Genomic DNA, 19,001 nt, shown 5'->3' with positions numbered 1-19,001 from the left:
CAGCCCCCCCCCATAGCCGCAGCTCACATGCAAACAACAAATAAACAGCCCCCCCAGTAGCCGCACTCAACCCCATGGAGCCCCCCCCCCCAGTAGCCGCATCACCCCATGGGCAAGCCCCCCCCAGTAATCCGCACTCACCCCATGGGCAGCCCCCCCAGTATCCGCACTCACCCCCATGCGGCAGCCCCGCCCCCAGTACCCGCAGCTCACCCCAAGGGCAGCCCCCCCCAGTTACCCGCCTACTCATACACCATGGGCAGCCCCCCCCAAAGGTTAGCTGCACTCACCCTGAGGCAGCCCCCCCTAGAGTTAGCTGCACTCACCCATGGGCAGCCCCCCCCAAAGGTTACCCGCACTCACCCCATGGGCTCAAGTCTCCCTCCCAGTACCCACACACTCACCCCATCGGCAGCCCCCCGCCGAGTACCACACTCACCCCCATGGTGCAGCCCCCCCAAGTACCCACACACACCCCATGAGGGCAGCCCCCCCACAGTACCCACACTTCACCCCATGGCAGCCCCCCCAGTACCCACACACACCCCATGGGCAGCCCCCCCAGTACCACACACACCCCATGGCAGCCCCCCCCAGTACCCCACACTCACCCCATGGGCAGCCCCCCCCCAGTACCCACACTCACCCCATGGGCAGCCCCCCCAGTAGCTGCACTCACCTCAGTGGGCTCTTGGTGATGCCCCGCCCCCTTCCTGTTGGGGCCGCAAAGTGCAGCATCTTCCCTGGAGCAAGGTAGCCCCGCCCACGCAGCAGGTAAGCACAAACACAAATCCTGCCCCATGCAGGGGTCGTACATCAGGGGTACACAGGGCACTGCCACCCAGCGGGCAACAAAGAGTTAAGTAACCATGGCATTGGCAGTGCAAGGGGCAATCAGTTACCCATTATGCCAGAGTCATGTGACACCCCTGGGCACAGGCGTTCTGTTTCTTTGTTGCCCCTGTGGGGAGTGGGGTTTCCCCCCAGTGAAAGAGCAGCAGCTCGGTCTCAGGGGCACCATCATTATGTGCACTGGGTGCAACTTGCCCATTGTGCCCGTGACTAACTGGGTGACTTTCAATACTTTCTAATGAGAGGTAAGTTAATGGGAGTGGGTGGGGAACTTAGGGCCCCTCATTTCCTAATGGAATATTCCATCTGCTGGGCTCTGCATCTAGACTTCTTATGGGCCCCCCCGCTCCACTGGGCATCCTGCACCCCCCTGGGATGGTGGCCCCCCCGCTCCACTGGGCATCCTGCACCCCCCTGGGATGGTGCCCCCGCTCCACTGGGCATCCTGCACCCCCCTGGGATGGTGCCCCCCGCTCCACTGGGCATCCTGCACCCCCCTGGGATGGTGCCCCCCGCTCCCACTGGGGCATCCTGCACCCCCCTGGGATGGTGCCCCCGCTCCACTGGGCATCCTGCATCCCCCTGGGATGGTGCCCCCCGCTCCACTGGGCATCCTGCACCCCCTGGGATGGTTTCCCCCCCCATCCTGCACCCCCCTGGGATGGTTTCCCCCCCCGCTCCACTGGGCATCCTGCATCCCCCTGGGATGGTGCCCCCCGCTCCACTGGGCATCCTGCACCCCCTGGGATGGTTTCCCCCCCCGCTCCAGCTGGCAATCCTGCATCCCCCTGGGATGGTTTCCCCCCCCCGCTCCACTGGGCATCCTGCACCCCCCTGGGGATGGTTTCCCCCCCCGCTCCACTGGGCATCCTGCACCCCCCTGGGATGGTTTCCCCCCCCCCGCTCCACTGGGCATCCTGCATCCCCCTGGGATGGTGCCCCCCGCTCCACTGGGCATCCTGCACCCCCCTGGGATGGTGCCCCCCGCTCCACTGGGCATCCTGCATCCCCCTGGGATGGTGCCCCCCCGCTCCACCTGGGCAAACTGCACCCCCTGGGATGGTGCCCCCCCGCTCCACTGGGCATCCTGCACCCCCCTGGGATGGTGCCCCCCCCCCGCTCCACTGGGCATCCTGCAAAATCCCTTTGAGATAACAATGGCCCCTTTATTGGGGCTCCCAATAGATCCTCTCAGGTCCCTGTCTGGGTTTCATATGAGGGGTGGGCGTGTCCTAACAGTCCCTTACAGAAGCACAGTAGGAGGGGGAGAGCCAATCACAGCCCTGCACTCACACAGACAGGCTTCAGTTCCCTATCAGGTCAGCCTAGCTGCTGATTGGTTCCTATCCTGCAGTGCCGCCGCCCCCCTGCACAGCCTGGGAAAGGAGGCGGCAGGAAGTGGCACAGATGGGCGGGGCTAGTGGGCGTTTTTGCAGAATTTTTCAATAAATCAGCCCAAAACACTACTGTATGAAAGCCCACCCCTTCTGTATTTAGCTCAGTACAATTCATTGGCACAATATTGTTTTTCCCACAATACTTCCCCTTTAACTCACAGCCAATAACCAGGGGCCCAAACACTTTAAATGTATTTACTGAGCGGGAAAGAAAAGAGAAGGCGGGGGTGGAACTTTAATGCCGTTTTATATTTAAAAAAAGGGGAGGGGCATCAGTGTTTATGCACAACCCCCAGCCAATCACAGCAGCCAGGACACTCTCTGCAAACCCATTTGCTCTGTTCCAACCAACCCAACTGCCCCCCGTTCTGTTCAGCTGCCTCTCACAGCCAAACCCATGGGGCAACATAACAGAAATGCTGCGGGGGGGGGGCAATCAGGGCACTACAGTGTGGGCCCCAGTTTAATAAAACAATGGGCCCCCCATTACCTTGCAGGGCTCCCCCCTGTAACCTACCCTGGGTGTAGGAACCTCCAGTAAGAGCCACTGGGAGGTGTGGAGTTCTGCTAGATGGGGCAGCTAACATCACTGCTAATGCCCTGCAGAGGGTCACTGAGATAGGCTGCTTATCTGGCTGAGCCACACCCACAGACAATGGTCCCTCAGGCAATGCCACTGGCAGTGTAGCAGGGGGCATCTCTGTGGACACTTTCCTGCCCCGCGGGGCACGTTTACAGCGCTTCCATAAGAGGTCAGTAAAGGTAACTGCCCCAAGCAGGAAAACATAGAAAGGAATAAATGGGGGGTGTAATACTCTGCTTGGTCAGCAGGGGAGTACTGGTAGCCAAGCCATTGCATTTCCTTCAGCTTAAGGGCATTTACTAGAGCAGGTAGGTTGGCCAAGCCCAAAGTACAGAGCCAATAAAAAGAATTAAATACACACAAAGTCTGTCAAGCGCGTCACTCGGGGCGGGACTTCCTATACCATCCCAGCGGAAGATTTCTCTATCCAATCACAACTATTTCCCTTTGTATTAACAACATGTGATTGGTTAATGCTTTGTCACAGCAAGATCAGGCAAGTCCCCCTCTTCTGTAGGGTGTGGGGCAGTTGCAGGGTGCCCCCTGGCAGAGGGATCATGCGGGTCATGTCAAATGCCAGACAAAGTCCTGTGTAGTCCAGAACAGATGCAATGCCCAATACTTGCTGGCCCATACGTCAGAGCGGGAGGAGGCTGAGCTCGAAGAGCGTCGCACAGGCTACTTAGTGGTAAAAGCCGCCGGCCCAGGGTGGGCGGTCCAACGGCGTGTCAGATGACTGGTGCTACACACTGGGTCTGCCGAGGGATAATCAGTTCAGAGAGACTTCTCAGTCGAGGGTAAGAAGGGCGAGAAGCTGCGATGAGAAACCATAAAGTGGGTGGCGGGGGGGGGGTATAAAAACCAGTGAGACTGTGGAAGCAGGGGGTGCTGGCCAAGGGAAGAGTGACCGCCCACATTATAGGACCGCAGGCAGTGACAGAGAAATATACAGAGCCTGGGGCTAAAAAGGATGCGTTACCTAGGGCCCCCACACATCCTCACTGGCAGAAATCCCCCGCAACCCCCCAAGGAAATCATTTTAACAAGGCCCATTACAGGTTAGTTGCCCTTGATCCCTGGTATTCGCCGCTCTGCAGAAGTCCTGAAGGGGGGGTGTCCCTTGCCCGATTCTTCGCCAGGGGTATCGCTCCCGGCCCTGGCACAGCAGCGGGCAAGTCCGCAAATCTTTCCTACCCCACGCCCAAGTTGCAGCGGGTCAAAGGGCCATTGTAATCATGAAGGCGAGTCCACCTCGCGGGGGCGTCAGCGTCTGGCGCTACGCAACAAGCTAGATGGGTGAAGCAACAGCCCGTCCATCTCACGCCCGATGTACGGGGTCTTCCAGTCGTGGCGGCTCTCTGGCAGGCCGATAAGTGGCTGCGTGAGCAGGGGGTGAGGAGGACTACACAGTTTCTCTGTAACAAGCCTGTCAGCAAACCTTCAGCGCGGCTGTTCCTGGGACTGTGGCCCGTATAGGGGAATGCGCGAGTGCTGTGCAGCGATAAGACGTTTTATGGATTCGTCCTGTAAGAGCGCTGATGGAAGGGATCAAACTTAGCGGGCTGTCTCGTCGCTGAATTTCGTTCTTACAGGCGCTGCAAATGCGCGCGGGTGATGGCCATCGCTTTTTATGGCACCTCTCTGTCTACCCAGGCTAAAATGGCAACCCTTAGGCTGTTTCCTGCTGAATTGTGCTTAGTGCAGGGGGACCCTATCGGTGCCATAGAAGTTTTAGGGTATCTTCTCTGAAACAGGCCCTTATGGGGCCCCCCAAAAGACTAGTGTGGCCTGTTTCCTGCTGAACCTTGTGCCTAGTACAAGGGGAATGCCCTATGTCGCCATAGTTTTATGGTATCTCTCTGTACAGGCTATGGGCAAACTTAGGGGCTCGTTCCTGGCTGAAATTGTGCTTAGCTACAGGGGAATCCCTATGTGCCATACGTTATGGTATCACATTGAGGTCTCTGTCACAGGCTAATGAGCAAAACTTAGGCGGCTGTTCCTGCTCCGGAATTGTGGCTTAGTACAGGGGAATCCTATCGTGGCTCACGAACGTAACATAGCTATGAATACATATTAATACACTGGGCCTATAATCAGTACAACACCTGATCGTTGATATCCGCTCCATGTTTCAGCAGTAAGATATGAGGCTGCGTTCCCCTTTAAGTGGCGATGTGCAGACAGGAGAGGGCGCGACGGAAGGGGAACAATGGGAAGAATCATTAGGGCAGCACCAAGAGGGGCCAGAAAGATACTGACCAGGAAATCTTTGGGCAGAACAAGTCGCTGGCGCAGTGTTAATGTCAGAGAGGAAAACCGCAGAACAATAAGAGTACGAGGGCCGGTACGCAGGGCCGGGTATTGAGGGCCGGTCATCGAGGGCTGGGTATCGAAGGGCCGGGTCGGAGGGTCCGAGGATAATGAGGGCTGGGTACCGAGGCCGGTACGCGGGCTGGCGTAGAGGGCTGGGTATGAAAGGGCCGGTAACACCAGGGCCGGGTATGGAGGGGCTGGGTATAAGGCGCGGTGAAACGAGGGCGGGAGTAACGAGGGCTGGGTGAGAGTAGGCTGGGATGAGGCTGGGTAATGAGGGCCGGTACGAGGGCGGGTATGAGGGCTGGGTACAAGGGCCGGTGACGGAGGGCTGGCGTACGCAGGCGCTGGGTATAAGGGCCGGGTAGCACAGGCCCGGGATGCGAGGGCTGAGGTAACAAGGGCTGGTACGAGGGCTGGTATTAAGGGCTGGTACACAGGCCGGGTTACACAGGGGCCGGGGTATGAGGGCTGGGTACAAGGGCCCGGTACGAGGCTGGGTATGAGGGCTGGGTACAAGGGCCGGGGATGAACGGCCGCGGGTATGAGGGCTGGGTGAACGAGGCCGGTAATAAGGGCTGGGTACCAAGGGCGCCGGGTTATAGGGCGGGTATAAAGGGCTGGGTACGAGGGGCCAGGTATAAGGCGGCTGGGTACTGAGGGCCGGGTATAGGCTGGGTATAAGGGCTGGGTAACATAGGGCCGGGAGTATAGAGGGGCTGGGTATATAGGCGTGGGTACAAGGGCCGGGTTTATGAGGGCCAAGGTATAAGGCTGGGTACGAGGGCCGGGTATAAGGGCTGGGTACAAGGGCCGGGATTGAGGGTGGGTACGAAAGGTGCCGGGTATGAGGGCCAGGTTATATAGGGCTGGGTACGAGGGCCGGTATAAGGGCTGGGTACGAGGGCCCGGTATCAGCAGGGCTGGGTACGTAGGGCCGGGTAAAGGGCTGGTACGAGGGCCCGGGGTATGAAGGGCTGGTACGCAGGGCCAGGTATGGGGCTGGTACGAGGGCCAGGTATGAAGGGGCTGGGTACGAGGGCCGGGTAACAAGGCTGGTAACAAGGGCCGGGTATGAGGGCCTGGGTACAAGGGCTGGTACAAGGCCGGGTAATGAGGGCTGGGTACGAGGGCCGGGTACAGAGGGCTGGTACGGCCGGGTATTAGGGCTGGTATGAAGGCCGGGTACAAGGCCGGGTACAAGGGCTGGGTATAAGGGCCGGGTACAAGGGCCGGGTACGAGGGCCGGATCTAGAAGATGAATCACTCAGATGAAAGCAACCAGTGTGGCCAGTTACCTTTCCAATTCTGCAGCTTGGAGGTTCTGAGGCGCCCATTTTGGGCCCTGCAGTAGGGCTTTAGCACAAGCCAGTTCTGTTCTACAAGCCACATGGAGGGCGGTGTACCCTTCGGTCCTGTAGTTCCCAAGTTGACTCCCTTCGATACCCAGAGCCTTCCACCACCTCCAGCTGCCCAGTATGTGGCCAAGTGCAGCCCAGTCTGGGGGGGACACGGGGGCGTTACACTGGCAGAACCTCTCAATCCCGCCCACTTCAGGGTCACCCAGTGCCCAACTGAGCCCGCCCCACAGTACCAGTACCAGCAGGGAAATAAATACTCTGGGCTCGCACATTATTTACTCTGCAGTTGCCTACCACGGGGAAATAAATACTCTGGGCTGCACATTATTACTCTACAGTACCAGTACCAGCAGGGAAATAAAACTCTGGCTGCACATTATTACTCTACAGCAGTTAGGGAAATAAATACTCTGGGCTGCACATTATTACTCTACAGTACCAGCAGGGAAATAAATACTCAGGGCAGCACATTATTACTCTACAGTTGGCCGAGTACCAGCAGGGAAATAAATACTCAGGGCCGCACATTATTACTCTACAGTGCCAGTACCAGCAGGGAAATAAATACTCAGGCTGCCACATTATTACTCTACAGTACCAGTACCAGACAGGGAAATAAATACTCTGGGCAGCACATTATTACTCTACAGTACCAGCAGGAAATAAATACTCAGGGCTGCACATTATTACTCTACAGTACCAGTACCAGCAGGGAAAATAAATACTCTTGGGCAGCACATTATTACTCTACAGCTGCCAGTACCAGCAGGGAAATAAATACTCTGGGCTGCACATTATTACTCTACAGTACCAGTAGGGAAATAAATACTCAGGCTGCACATTATTACTCTACAGTACCAGTAGGGAAATAAATACTCAGGGCAGCACATTATTACTCTACAGTACCAGCAGGGAAATAAATACTCAGGGCAGCACATTATTACTCTACAGTACCAGCAGGGAAATAAATACTCAGGGCTGCACATTATTACTCTACAGACCATACCAGCAGGGAAATAAAGCTCAGGGCTGCACATTATTACTCTACAGTACAAGCAGGGAAATAAATACTCAGGGCCGCACATTATTACTCTACAGTACCAGTACCAGCAGGGAAATAAATACTCTGGGCTGCACATTATTACTCTACAGTACCAGTACCAGCAGGGAAATAAATACTCAGGGCTGCCATTATTACTCTACAGTACCAGTAGGGAAAATAAATACTCAGGGCTGCAGCATTATTACCTACAGATAAATACTCTTGCACATGTATTACGCTACTATACCAGTACCAGCAGGGAAATAAATACTCTGGGCTGCACATTATTACTCTACAGTACCAGTACCAACAGGGAAATAAATACTCTGGGCTGCACATTATTACTCTACAGTACCAGTACCAGCAGGGAAATAAATACTCTGGACTGCACATTATTACTCTACAGTACCAGTACCAACAGGGAAATAAATACACAGGGCAGCACATTATTACTCTATAGTACCAGTACCAGCAGGGAAATAAATACTCTGGGCTGCACATTATTACTCTACAGTGCCGGTACCAGCGGGGAAATAAATACTCTGGGCTGCACATTATTACTCTACAGTGCCGGTACCAGCGGGGAAATAAATACTCTGGGGTGCACATTATTACTCTGCAGTGCCAGTACCAGCAGGGAAATAAATACTCTGGGCTGCACATTATTACTCTACAGTACCAGTAGGGAAATAAATACTCGGGCCGCACATTATTACTCTACAGTACCAACAGGGAAATAAATACTCAGGTCAGCACATTATTACTCTACAGTGCCAGTACCAGCAGGGAAATAAATACTCAGGGCTGCCCATTATTACTCTACAGTACCAGTACCAGCAGGGAAATAAATACTCTGGGCTGCACATTATTACTCTACAGTGCCAGTACCAGCAGGGAAATAAATACTCTGGGCTGCACATTATTACTCTACAGTACCAGTAGGGAAATAAATACTCAGGGCTGCACATTATTACTCTACAGTACCAGTAGGGAAATAAATACTCAGGGCTGCACATTATTACTCTACAGTACCAGCAGGGAAATAAATACTCAGGGCAGCACATTATTACTCTACAGTGCCAGTACCATCAGGGAAATAAATACTCTGGGCTGCACATTATTACTCTACAGTACCAGTACCAGCAGGGAAATAAATACTCAGGGCTGCACATTATTACTCTACAGTACCAGTAGGGAAATAAATACTCTGGGTGCACATTATTACTCTACAGTACCAGACCACAGGGAAATAAATACTCAGGGCAGCACATTATTACTCTACAGTACCAGTACCAGCAGGAAATAAATACTCAGGCCGCCCATTATTACTCTACAGTACCAGTACCAGCAGGAAATAAATACTCAGGACTGCACATTATTACTCTACAGTACCAGTACCAGCACTCTGGGCTGCACATTATTACTCTACAGTACCAGTAGGGAAATAAATACTCTGGGCTGCACATTATTACTCTACAGTACCAGTACCAGCAGGGAAATAAATACTCTGGGCTGCACATTATTACTCTACAGTACAGCCAGGAAATAAATACTCTGGGCTGCACATTATTACTCTACAGTACCAGTAGGGAAATAAATACTCTGGGCTGCACATTATTACTCTACAGTGCGGTACCAGCAGGGAAATAAATACTCTGGACTGCACATTATTACTCTGCAGTGCCAGTACCAGCAGGGAAATAAATACTCTGGGCTGCACATTATTACTCTACAGTACCAGTAGGGAAATAAATACTCTGGGCTGCACATTATTACTCTACAGTACCGGTACCAGCAAGGAAATAAATAGCGGTACCAGCAAGAAATAAATACTCTGGGCTGCACATTATTACTCTACAGTGCCGGTACCAGCAAGAAATAAATACTCTGGGCTGCACATTATTACTCTACAGTACCAGTACCAGCAGGAATAAATACTCTGGCTGCACATTATTACGCTACAGTACCAGTACCAGCAGGGAAATATACTCTGGGCTGCACATTATTACTCTACAGTGCCGTACCAGCAAGAAATAAATACTCTGGGCGCCAGGAAATAAATACTCTGGGCTGCACATTATTACCTACAATGCCAGTACCAGCAGGGAAATAAATACTCTGGGCTGCACATTATTAACAGTACCAGTAGGGAAATAAATACTTGGGCTTGCACATTATTACTCTACAATGCCCAGTACCAGCAGGGAAATAAATACTCTGGCTGCACATTATTACTCTCCAGTACCAGCAGGGAAATAAATACTCTGGGCTGCACATTTATTACTCTACAGACCGGTACCAGCAGGAATAAATACTCAGGCAGCACATTATTACTCTGCATTACCGTACCAGCAGGAAATAAATACTCAGGGCAGCACATTATTACTCTACGTTATGGTATCACATTGAGGTCTCTGTCACAGGCTAATGAGCAAAACTTAGGCGGCTGTTCCTGCTCCGGAATTGTGGCTTAGTACAGGGGAATCCTATCGTGGCTCACGAACGTAACATAGCTATGAATACATATTAATACACTGGGCCTATAATCAGTACAACACCTGATCGTTGATATCCGCTCCATGTTTCAGCAGTAAGATATGAGGCTGCGTTCCCCTTTAAGTGGCGATGTGCAGACAGGAGAGGGCGCGACGGAAGGGGAACAATGGGAAGAATCATTAGGGCAGCACCAAGAGGGGCCAGAAAGATACTGACCAGGAAATCTTTGGGCAGAACAAGTCGCTGGCGCAGTGTTAATGTCAGAGAGGAAAACCGCAGAACAATAAGAGTACGAGGGCCGGTACGCAGGGCCGGGTATTGAGGGCCGGTCATCGAGGGCTGGGTATCGAAGGGCCGGGTCGGAGGGTCCGAGGATAATGAGGGCTGGGTACCGAGGCCGGTACGCGGGCTGGCGTAGAGGGCTGGGTATGAAAGGGCCGGTAACACCAGGGCCGGGTATGGAGGGGCTGGGTATAAGGCGCGGTGAAACGAGGGCGGGAGTAACGAGGGCTGGGTGAGAGTAGGCTGGGATGAGGCTGGGTAATGAGGGCCGGTACGAGGGCGGGTATGAGGGCTGGGTACAAGGGCCGGTGACGGAGGGCTGGCGTACGCAGGCGCTGGGTATAAGGGCCGGGTAGCACAGGCCCGGGATGCGAGGGCTGAGGTAACAAGGGCTGGTACGAGGGCTGGTATTAAGGGCTGGTACACAGGCCGGGTTACACAGGGGCCGGGGTATGAGGGCTGGGTACAAGGGCCCGGTACGAGGCTGGGTATGAGGGCTGGGTACAAGGGCCGGGGATGAACGGCCGCGGGTATGAGGGCTGGGTGAACGAGGCCGGTAATAAGGGCTGGGTACCAAGGGCGCCGGGTTATAGGGCGGGTATAAAGGGCTGGGTACGAGGGGCCAGGTATAAGGCGGCTGGGTACTGAGGGCCGGGTATAGGCTGGGTATAAGGGCTGGGTAACATAGGGCCGGGAGTATAGAGGGGCTGGGTATATAGGCGTGGGTACAAGGGCCGGGTTTATGAGGGCCAAGGTATAAGGCTGGGTACGAGGGCCGGGTATAAGGGCTGGGTACAAGGGCCGGGATTGAGGGTGGGTACGAAAGGTGCCGGGTATGAGGGCCAGGTTATATAGGGCTGGGTACGAGGGCCGGTATAAGGGCTGGGTACGAGGGCCCGGTATCAGCAGGGCTGGGTACGTAGGGCCGGGTAAAGGGCTGGTACGAGGGCCCGGGGTATGAAGGGCTGGTACGCAGGGCCAGGTATGGGGCTGGTACGAGGGCCAGGTATGAAGGGGCTGGGTACGAGGGCCGGGTAACAAGGCTGGTAACAAGGGCCGGGTATGAGGGCCTGGGTACAAGGGCTGGTACAAGGCCGGGTAATGAGGGCTGGGTACGAGGGCCGGGTACAGAGGGCTGGTACGGCCGGGTATTAGGGCTGGTATGAAGGCCGGGTACAAGGCCGGGTACAAGGGCTGGGTATAAGGGCCGGGTACAAGGGCCGGGTACGAGGGCCGGATCTAGAAGATGAATCACTCAGATGAAAGCAACCAGTGTGGCCAGTTACCTTTCCAATTCTGCAGCTTGGAGGTTCTGAGGCGCCCATTTTGGGCCCTGCAGTAGGGCTTTAGCACAAGCCAGTTCTGTTCTACAAGCCACATGGAGGGCGGTGTACCCTTCGGTCCTGTAGTTCCCAAGTTGACTCCCTTCGATACCCAGAGCCTTCCACCACCTCCAGCTGCCCAGTATGTGGCCAAGTGCAGCCCAGTCTGGGGGGAACAACGGGGCGTTACAGACTGGCAAACCTCTCAATCCCGCCCACTTAGGGGTCACCCAGTTTGCCTCAACTGAGCCCCGCCCCACAGTACCAAGTACCAGCAGGGAAAAAATAGCTCAGGCCAGGCCGCCATTATTACTCTACGTACCCGGTACCAGCAGTGGAAATAAATACTTCATGGCTAGCACATTATTACTCTACAGTACCAGTTAACCAACAGGGAATAAATACTCGGCATGCACACATTATTACTCTAGCAGTCGCGGTACCAGCAGGGGAAAATAAAGTACTCGGGCCTGCACATTATTACTTCTACCATAACCGGTACCACGGGAAATAAAATACTTCTGGGCTGCACATTACCTACTCTACAGTACCGTACCGAGGGAAAATAAATCTCCCTGGCATGCACATTTATTACTCTACAAGTACCAGTACCAGAGGCGAATAAATCACTCAGGGCGCCCCTATTTGTACTCTATAGTCCAGTACAACAGGGAAATAAATCTCAGGGCATGCACAATTATTACTCTACAGTACCGTACCCAACAGGGAAATTAAATACTCGGGCAGCACATTATTACTTCTACAGTACGTACCGTCAGGGAATAAATACCGGGCAGCACATTATTACTCCTCAAGTAGCCGTACCGAAGCAGGGAAATAAATACACTGGGCAGCACATTATTACTTCTACTACCAGTACGCAGCGAGGAAAAAAATACTCTGGGCATCACAAATTATTACTCTAATCAGTACTTAATCAGAGGAAATAAATGACTCAGGGCAGCACATATTACTCCCTACAGTACGCGTAACCAGTAGGGAAATAAATACTCAGGGCGCCCATTATTACTAACAGTCTCAGTACAGCTAGGGAAATAAATATTGCTTCACATTAACTAACAGTACGTAGGGATAATCAGGCTGACATTATTACTCTACAGTGCACAGCAGGCGAATAAATACTCTGGGCGCACATTATTACTCTACAGTACAACCGAGCGGGAAATAAATCTCAGGGCAGCACAATTATTACCTACAGTAGCCGGTAACCGCATCAGGGAATAATCTCATGGGCCTGCCCATTATTACTGCTCAGTACTCAGTAACCGAGCAGGAAATAAAAGTACTCAGGGCTGCCCATTATCCTACCAGTACACGTAAAACTCGCTGCAACTTATACCAACAAGTACCAGTCCACCGGGAAATAAATACTCTGGCAGCACATTATATACTCTACAGACCGCAGTACCAGCAGGAAATAAATCTCTGAGGCGCACATTATTACCTAGTAGCAGTACCAACGTAATACTCTGGGTACTATACGCAAGTACCAGTAGGAAATAAATACTCATGGGCAGCACATTATTACTCCTTACAGTATAACCCCTGTAACCAGTACAGGAATAATACCACAGGGCAGACATATGTACCTACTAGTGCCAGTAACCGAGCAGGGAAATAAATACTCAGGGCGCACCTTTATTACTACTACGCAGTCGGTACCCAGCAGGGGAAAATACTAAATGACTCTGGGCGGCATTATTTACTCTCAGTCCAGTACCAGCAGGGAAATAAATATCTACTGGGCTGGCTACATTATTACTCTACCGTGCCAGCTAGGGAACTAAATACTCAGGGCTCGCACACTTATTCACTTCTCAAGACCAGTAACCAACAGGGAAATAAATCTCAGGTCAGCACCTTATTACCTCACAGTACCTGTACCAATCACAGGGAAATAAATCCTCTGGGCGCACAATTATACTGCTACAGCTCAAAGTAACAGTCAGGGAAAATAAATTACTCACGGGCTGCACATTATTCTCTTACCAGTACCGGATACCAGCAGGGAAATAAATACTCTGGCAGGGCTGCCCATATATTATCTACATAAACCGGTACCAGCCTAGGGAATAAATCCTCTGGCCTGCCCATTATGTACTCTACAGTACCAGTACCACAGGGAAATAAACATACTCAGTGGCGCACATTATTAACTCTCAGTAGGTAAAGACCAGCAGGGACAATAAATACTCTGGGCGCACATTATTACTTACAGTGGCCAGTAGGGGAAATAAATACTCAGGCGCCATTATTACTCTAACGGTACCGTACCAGCTAGGGAAATAAATACTCTGGGTGCAGATTATTACCTCTAGCAGTGGACCATCAGGGAATAAATACTCATCGGGCTAGCAACATTATTTCTACAGTACCGACCAGCAGGGAAATAATTACTCAGGGCAGCAACATTTATTACTCTACAGTACGGTCAACCGAGCAGGTAAGATAACATACTCAGGGCAGCAACATTATTACTCTACAAGTGGCCTGTACCCGAAGCCAAGGGAAATAAATACTCGGAAATACTAGGGGAATTACCGGCGCTGCATTATTACTCTACAGTACGAAGTACCCAGGAAAAAATACTCTGGGCACGCACATTAATTACTGTCTAACAGTACCGGACGCCAGGGAAATAAATCTTCGGCGCTCACATTATTACTCTCAATCCCAGTACCAGGCAGGGAAATAAATACTCTGCGGCATGCACATTATTGCTCTAGCCAGTACACACGTAGGGAAATAAATACTCAGGGCTGCACATTATTACTCTATCAGCAGTACCAGTAGGGAAATAACATACTCATGGGCGCACATTATTTACTCTACAGTACCGTACCAGCTAGGGAAATAAATACTCAGGCGGACCACATGTATTACATCTCAGTAGCCAGTACCAGCAGGGGAAATAAACCTCAGTGGCCGCGCCCGATTATTACTTACAGTACCAGTACCCAGTTGGAAATAAATACTCTGGGCTTGCACATATATTACTCCTACAGTACCGTACCAGCTAGCAGGAAATAGAGTATCTGCGCAATCTGCTAAAGGCCGACAGCCAAAATATACTCTGGTAATTACTCTACAGTACCGGTACCAGCAGGGAATAAATAGATACTTCATGGGCGCACATTATTACTCTCATCGACAAGAGAATAACCTGGCCATATAGCAGTACCAGCAGGGAAATAAATCTCAGGGCAGCACACCAATAGATCCTCTCAGGTCCCTGTCTGGGTTTCATATGAGGGGTGGGCGTGTACTAACAGTCCCTTACAGAAGCACAGTAGGAGGGGGAGAGCCAATCACAGCCCTGCACTCACACAGACAGGCTTCAGTTCCCTATCAGGTCAGCCTAGCTGCTGATTGGTTCCTATCCTGCAGTGCCGCCGCCCCCCTGCACAGCCTGGGAAAGGAGGCGGCAGGAAGTGGCACAGATGGGCGGGGCTAGTGGGGTTTTTGCAGAATTTTTCAATAAATCAGCCCAAAACACTACTGTATAAAGCCCACCCCTTCTGTATTTAGCTCAGTACAATTCATTGGCACAATATTGTTTTTCCCACAATACTTCCCCTTTAACTCACAGCCAATAACCAGGGGCCCAAACACTTTAAATGTATTTACTGAGCGGGAAAGAAAAGAGAAGGCGGGGTGGAACTTTAATGCCGTTTTATATTTAAAAAAAGGGGAGGGGCATCAGTGTTTATGCACAACCCCCAGCCAATCACAGCAGCCAGGACACTCTCTGCAAACCCATTTGCTCTGTTTCCAACCAACCCAACTGCCCCCCGTTCTGTTCAGCTGCCTCTCACAGCCAAACCCATGGGGCAACATAACAGAAATGCTGCGGGGGGGGGGCAATCAGGGCACTACAGTGTGGCCCCAGTTTAATAAAACAATGGGCCCCCATTACCTTGCAGGGCTCCCCCCTGTAACCTACCCTGGGTGTAGGAACCTCCAGTAAGAGCCACTGGGAGGTGTGGAGTTCTGCTAGATGGGGCAGCTAACATCACTGCTAATGCCCTGCAGAGGGTCACTGAGATAGGCTGCTTATCTGGCTGAGCCACACCCACAGACAATGGTCCCTCAGGCAATGCCACTGGCAGTGTAGCAGGGGGGCATCTCTGTGGACACTTTCCTGCCCGCGGGGCACGTTTACAGCCTTCCATAAGAGGTCAGTAAAGGTAACTGCCCCAAGCAGGAAACATAGAAAGGAATAAATGGGGGGTGTAATACTCTGCTTGGTCAGCAGGGGGAGTACTGGTAGCCAAGCCATTGCATTTCCTTCAGCTTAAGGGCATTTACTAGAGCAGGTAGGTGGCCAAGCCCAAAGTACAGAGCCAATAAAAAGAATTAAATACACACAAAGTCTGTCAAGCGCGTCACTCGGGGCGGGACTTCCTATACATCCCAGCGGAAGATTTCTCTATCCAATCACAACTATTTCCCTTTGTATTAACAACATGTGATTGGTTAATGCTTTGTCACAGCAAGATCAGGCAAGTCCCCCTCTTCTGTAGGGTGTGGGGCAGTTGCAGGGTGCCCCCCTGGCAGAGGGGATCATGCGGGTCATGTCAAATGCCAGACAAAGTCCTGTGTAGTCCAGACAGATGCAATGCCCAAACCGGCCAGTCGGGGGAGCTCTCAAGCGCACAGTCTTGTTAAACGCCGCCCCAGGGTGGGGGTCACGCGGTGGTTACAATGGGTCTGCCGGAAATCTTCAGGTCATCGAAGGGTAAAAGGGCGAGAAGCTGCGGGAGAAACCATAAAGTGGGTGGGGGGGGGGTATTAAAAACCAGTGAGACATGTGGAACAGGGGGTGCTGGGCCCAAGGGAAGAGTGACCCCCCACATTATACCGGCAGTGACAGAGAATATAAGGAGCCTGGGGCTAAAAAGGATGGTTACCTAGGGGCCCCCACACATCCTCACTGGGCAGAATCCCCCCCCCCCAAGGAATCATTTACAGGCCCATTACAGGTTATTGCCCTTTACCTGGTTATTGCCCTCTGCCAAGTCCTGGGGGGTGTCCCCTTCCCGATTCCTTCGCAGGGTATCGGCTCCGGCCTGGCACAGCAAGCGGGCAAGTCCGGCATCTTTCCTACCCACCGCCAAGTGCAGCGGGGTACAGCCATTGTACATGAGCGAGTCCACCTCCGGCCGCTGCTGCAACAGGTGAGTAAGCAAAGCCCCGTCCAACATCTCCACAGCCAGATGTAACGGGGTCTTCCCGCTCGTGCCCTCCTGCAGGGGTAAGTGGGCTGGTGAGAGGGGGGTGGGAGGACTTACACAGTTCTCTGTACAGCCTGTCAGCAACCTTAGGGGCTGTTCCTGCTGAATTGTGCCTAGTACAGGGGAATCCCTATGTGCCATAGTTTTATGGTATCTCTCTGTACAGGCTATGAGCAAACTTAGGGGGCTGTTCCTGCTGAATTGTGCTTAGTACAGGGGAATCCCTATGTGCCATAGTTTTATGGTATCTCTCTGTACAGGCTATGGGCAACCTTAGGGGCTGTTCCTGCTGAATTGTGCTTAGTACAGGGGAATCCCTATGTGCCATAGTTTTATGGTATCTCTCTGTACAGGCTATGGGCAAACTTAGGGGGCTGTTCCTGCTGAATTGTGCTTAGTACAGGGGAATCCCTATGTGCCATAGTTTTATGGTATCTCTCTGTACAGGCTATGGGCAAACTTAGGGGGCTGTTCCTGCTGAATTGTGCTTAGTACAGGGGAATCCCTATGTGCCATAGTTTTATGGTATCTCTCTGTACAGGCTATGCTTCGTATTAGTACAGGGAAATCCCTATGTGCCATAGTTTTATGGTATCTCTCTGTACAGGCTATGGGCAAACTTAGGGGGCTGTTCCTGCTGAATTGTGCTTAGTACAGGGGAATCCCTATGTGCCATAGTTTTATGGTATCTCTCTGTACAGGCTATGGGCAAACTTAGGGGGCTGTTCCTGCTGAATTGTGCTTAGTACAGGGGAATCCCTATGTGCCATAGTTTTATGGTATCTCTCTGTACAGGCTATGGGCAAACTTAGGGGGCTGTTCCTGCTGAATTGTGCTTAGTACAGGGGAATCCCTATGTGCCATAGTTTTATGGTATCTCTCTGTACAGGCTATGGGCAAACTTAGGGGGCTGTTCCTGCTGAATTGTGCTTAGTACAGGGGAATCCCTATGTGCCATAGTTTTATGGTATCTCTCTGTACAGGCTATGAGCAAACTTAGGGGGCTGTTCCTGCTGAATTGTGCTTATTACAGGGGAATCCCTATGTGCCATAGTTTTATGGTATCTCTCTGTACAGGCTATGAGCAAACTTAGGGGGCTGTTCCTGCTGAATTGTGCTTAGTACAGGGGAATCCCTATGTGCCACAGTAAATAGCTATGAATACATATTAATACACTGGGCTATATCAGTACACACCTGATCGTTGATATCCGCTCCATGTTTCAGCAGTAAGGATATGAGGCTGCTGTTCCCCTTTAGAGTGGCGATGTGCAGACAGGAGAGGCCTGAGGGAACAATGGGAGGAATCATTAGGCAGCACCAGAGGGGCCAGAAAGATACTGACCCAGGAATCTTGGGCAGAACAGTTCTGGCGAGTTATGTCAGGAGAGGAAACCCAGAACAATAAGAGTACGAGGGCCGGGTACGAGGGCCGGGTATGAGGGCCGGGTATGAGGGCTGGGTATGAGGGCCGGGTACGAGGGCCGGGTACGAGGGCTGGGTATGAGGGCCGGTACGAGGGCTGGGTACGAGGGCTGGGTATAAGGGCCGGGTACAAGGGCCGGGTATGAGGGCTGGGTATAAGGGCCGGGTACGAGGGCCGGGTACGAGGGCTGGGTACGAGGGCCGGGTATGAGGGCTGGGTATGAGGGCCGGGTACGAGGGCCGGGTATGAGGGCTGGGTACAAGGGCCGGGTACAAGGGCTGGGTATAAGGGCTGGGTACAAGGGCCGGGTATGAGGGCCGGGTATGAGGGCCGGGTACGAGGGCCGGGTACGAGGGCCGGGTATGAGGGCTGGGTACAAGGGCCGGGTACGAGGGCCGGGTATGAGGGCTGGGTACGAGGGCCGGGTATGAGGGCTGGGTACGAGGGCTGGGTACAAGGGCTGGGTATGAGGGCTGGGTATGAGGGCTGGGTACGAGGGCCGGGTATGAGGGCTGGGTACGAGGGCCGGGTATGAGGGCTGGGTACGAGGGCCGGTATGAGGGCTGGGTACGAGGGCTGGGTATAAGGGCCGGGTACAAGGGCCGGGTATGAGGGCTGGGTACAAGGGCCGGTACGAGGGCTGGGTACGAGGGCTGGGTATAAGGGCTG

General features: G+C 52.8%; 2 protein-coding genes across 2 annotated transcripts in view; both read right to left on the bottom strand.

The window, feature by feature from the left end:
- Positions 1-4,095: 4,095 nt before the first annotated feature.
- On the bottom strand, positions 4,096-12,004 carry LOC116410867 (adhesive plaque matrix protein-like). Its single transcript, XM_031902200.1, has 6 exons — positions 11,974-12,004; positions 11,616-11,817; positions 10,353-10,895; positions 6,555-6,648; positions 5,095-6,399; positions 4,096-4,209 (listed from the first exon to the last, which is right to left on the bottom strand). The coding sequence occupies exons 1-6, from the start codon at positions 12,002-12,004 to the stop codon at positions 4,096-4,098; spliced, it is 2,289 nt and encodes a 762-aa protein (XP_031758060.1).
- A 3,323-nt stretch (positions 12,005-15,327) lies between these two features.
- Positions 15,328-19,001, bottom strand: part of nfkbie (nuclear factor of kappa light polypeptide gene enhancer in B-cells inhibitor, epsilon) — a gene marked incomplete at its 5' end in the record, with an annotated part of 26,253 nt that continues 22,579 nt past the window's right edge. The window contains 3 exon segments of the mRNA NM_001126918.1: positions 15,328-16,426; positions 16,670-16,918; positions 18,104-18,192. Coding sequence (NP_001120390.1) covers positions 16,361-16,426; positions 16,670-16,918; positions 18,104-18,192 — 404 coding nt within the window. The 3' untranslated portion in view covers positions 15,328-16,360.

The sequence above is a fragment of the Xenopus tropicalis genome, chromosome 5 (assembly GCF_000004195.4).
Source record: "Xenopus tropicalis strain Nigerian chromosome 5, UCB_Xtro_10.0, whole genome shotgun sequence".
NCBI classification, from domain to species: Eukaryota; Metazoa; Chordata; class Amphibia; order Anura; family Pipidae; genus Xenopus; species Xenopus tropicalis.
Note: the sequence above shows the minus strand (reverse complement) of the source record. Positions and strands in the feature narration are given on the sequence as shown.

What these genes read in the sequence shown, in the direction of transcription:
- LOC116410867 (XM_031902200.1), bottom strand. Translation starts at nt 12,004, where the DNA reads ATGAAGTATTTATTTCCACTGCTGGTACCGG. An exon ending in CAAGCTGCAGAATTGGAAAG is followed by an intron (nt 10,896 to 11,615) that starts GTAACTGGCCAC and finishes CTTGGTACCCAG; the next exon opens with CCCTTATTACCGGCCTCGTT. An exon ending in TTCTGCCCAAAGATTTCCTG is followed by an intron (nt 4,210 to 5,094) that starts GTCAGTATCTTT and finishes CTGCTCACGCAG; the next exon opens with CCACTTATCGGCCTGCCAGA.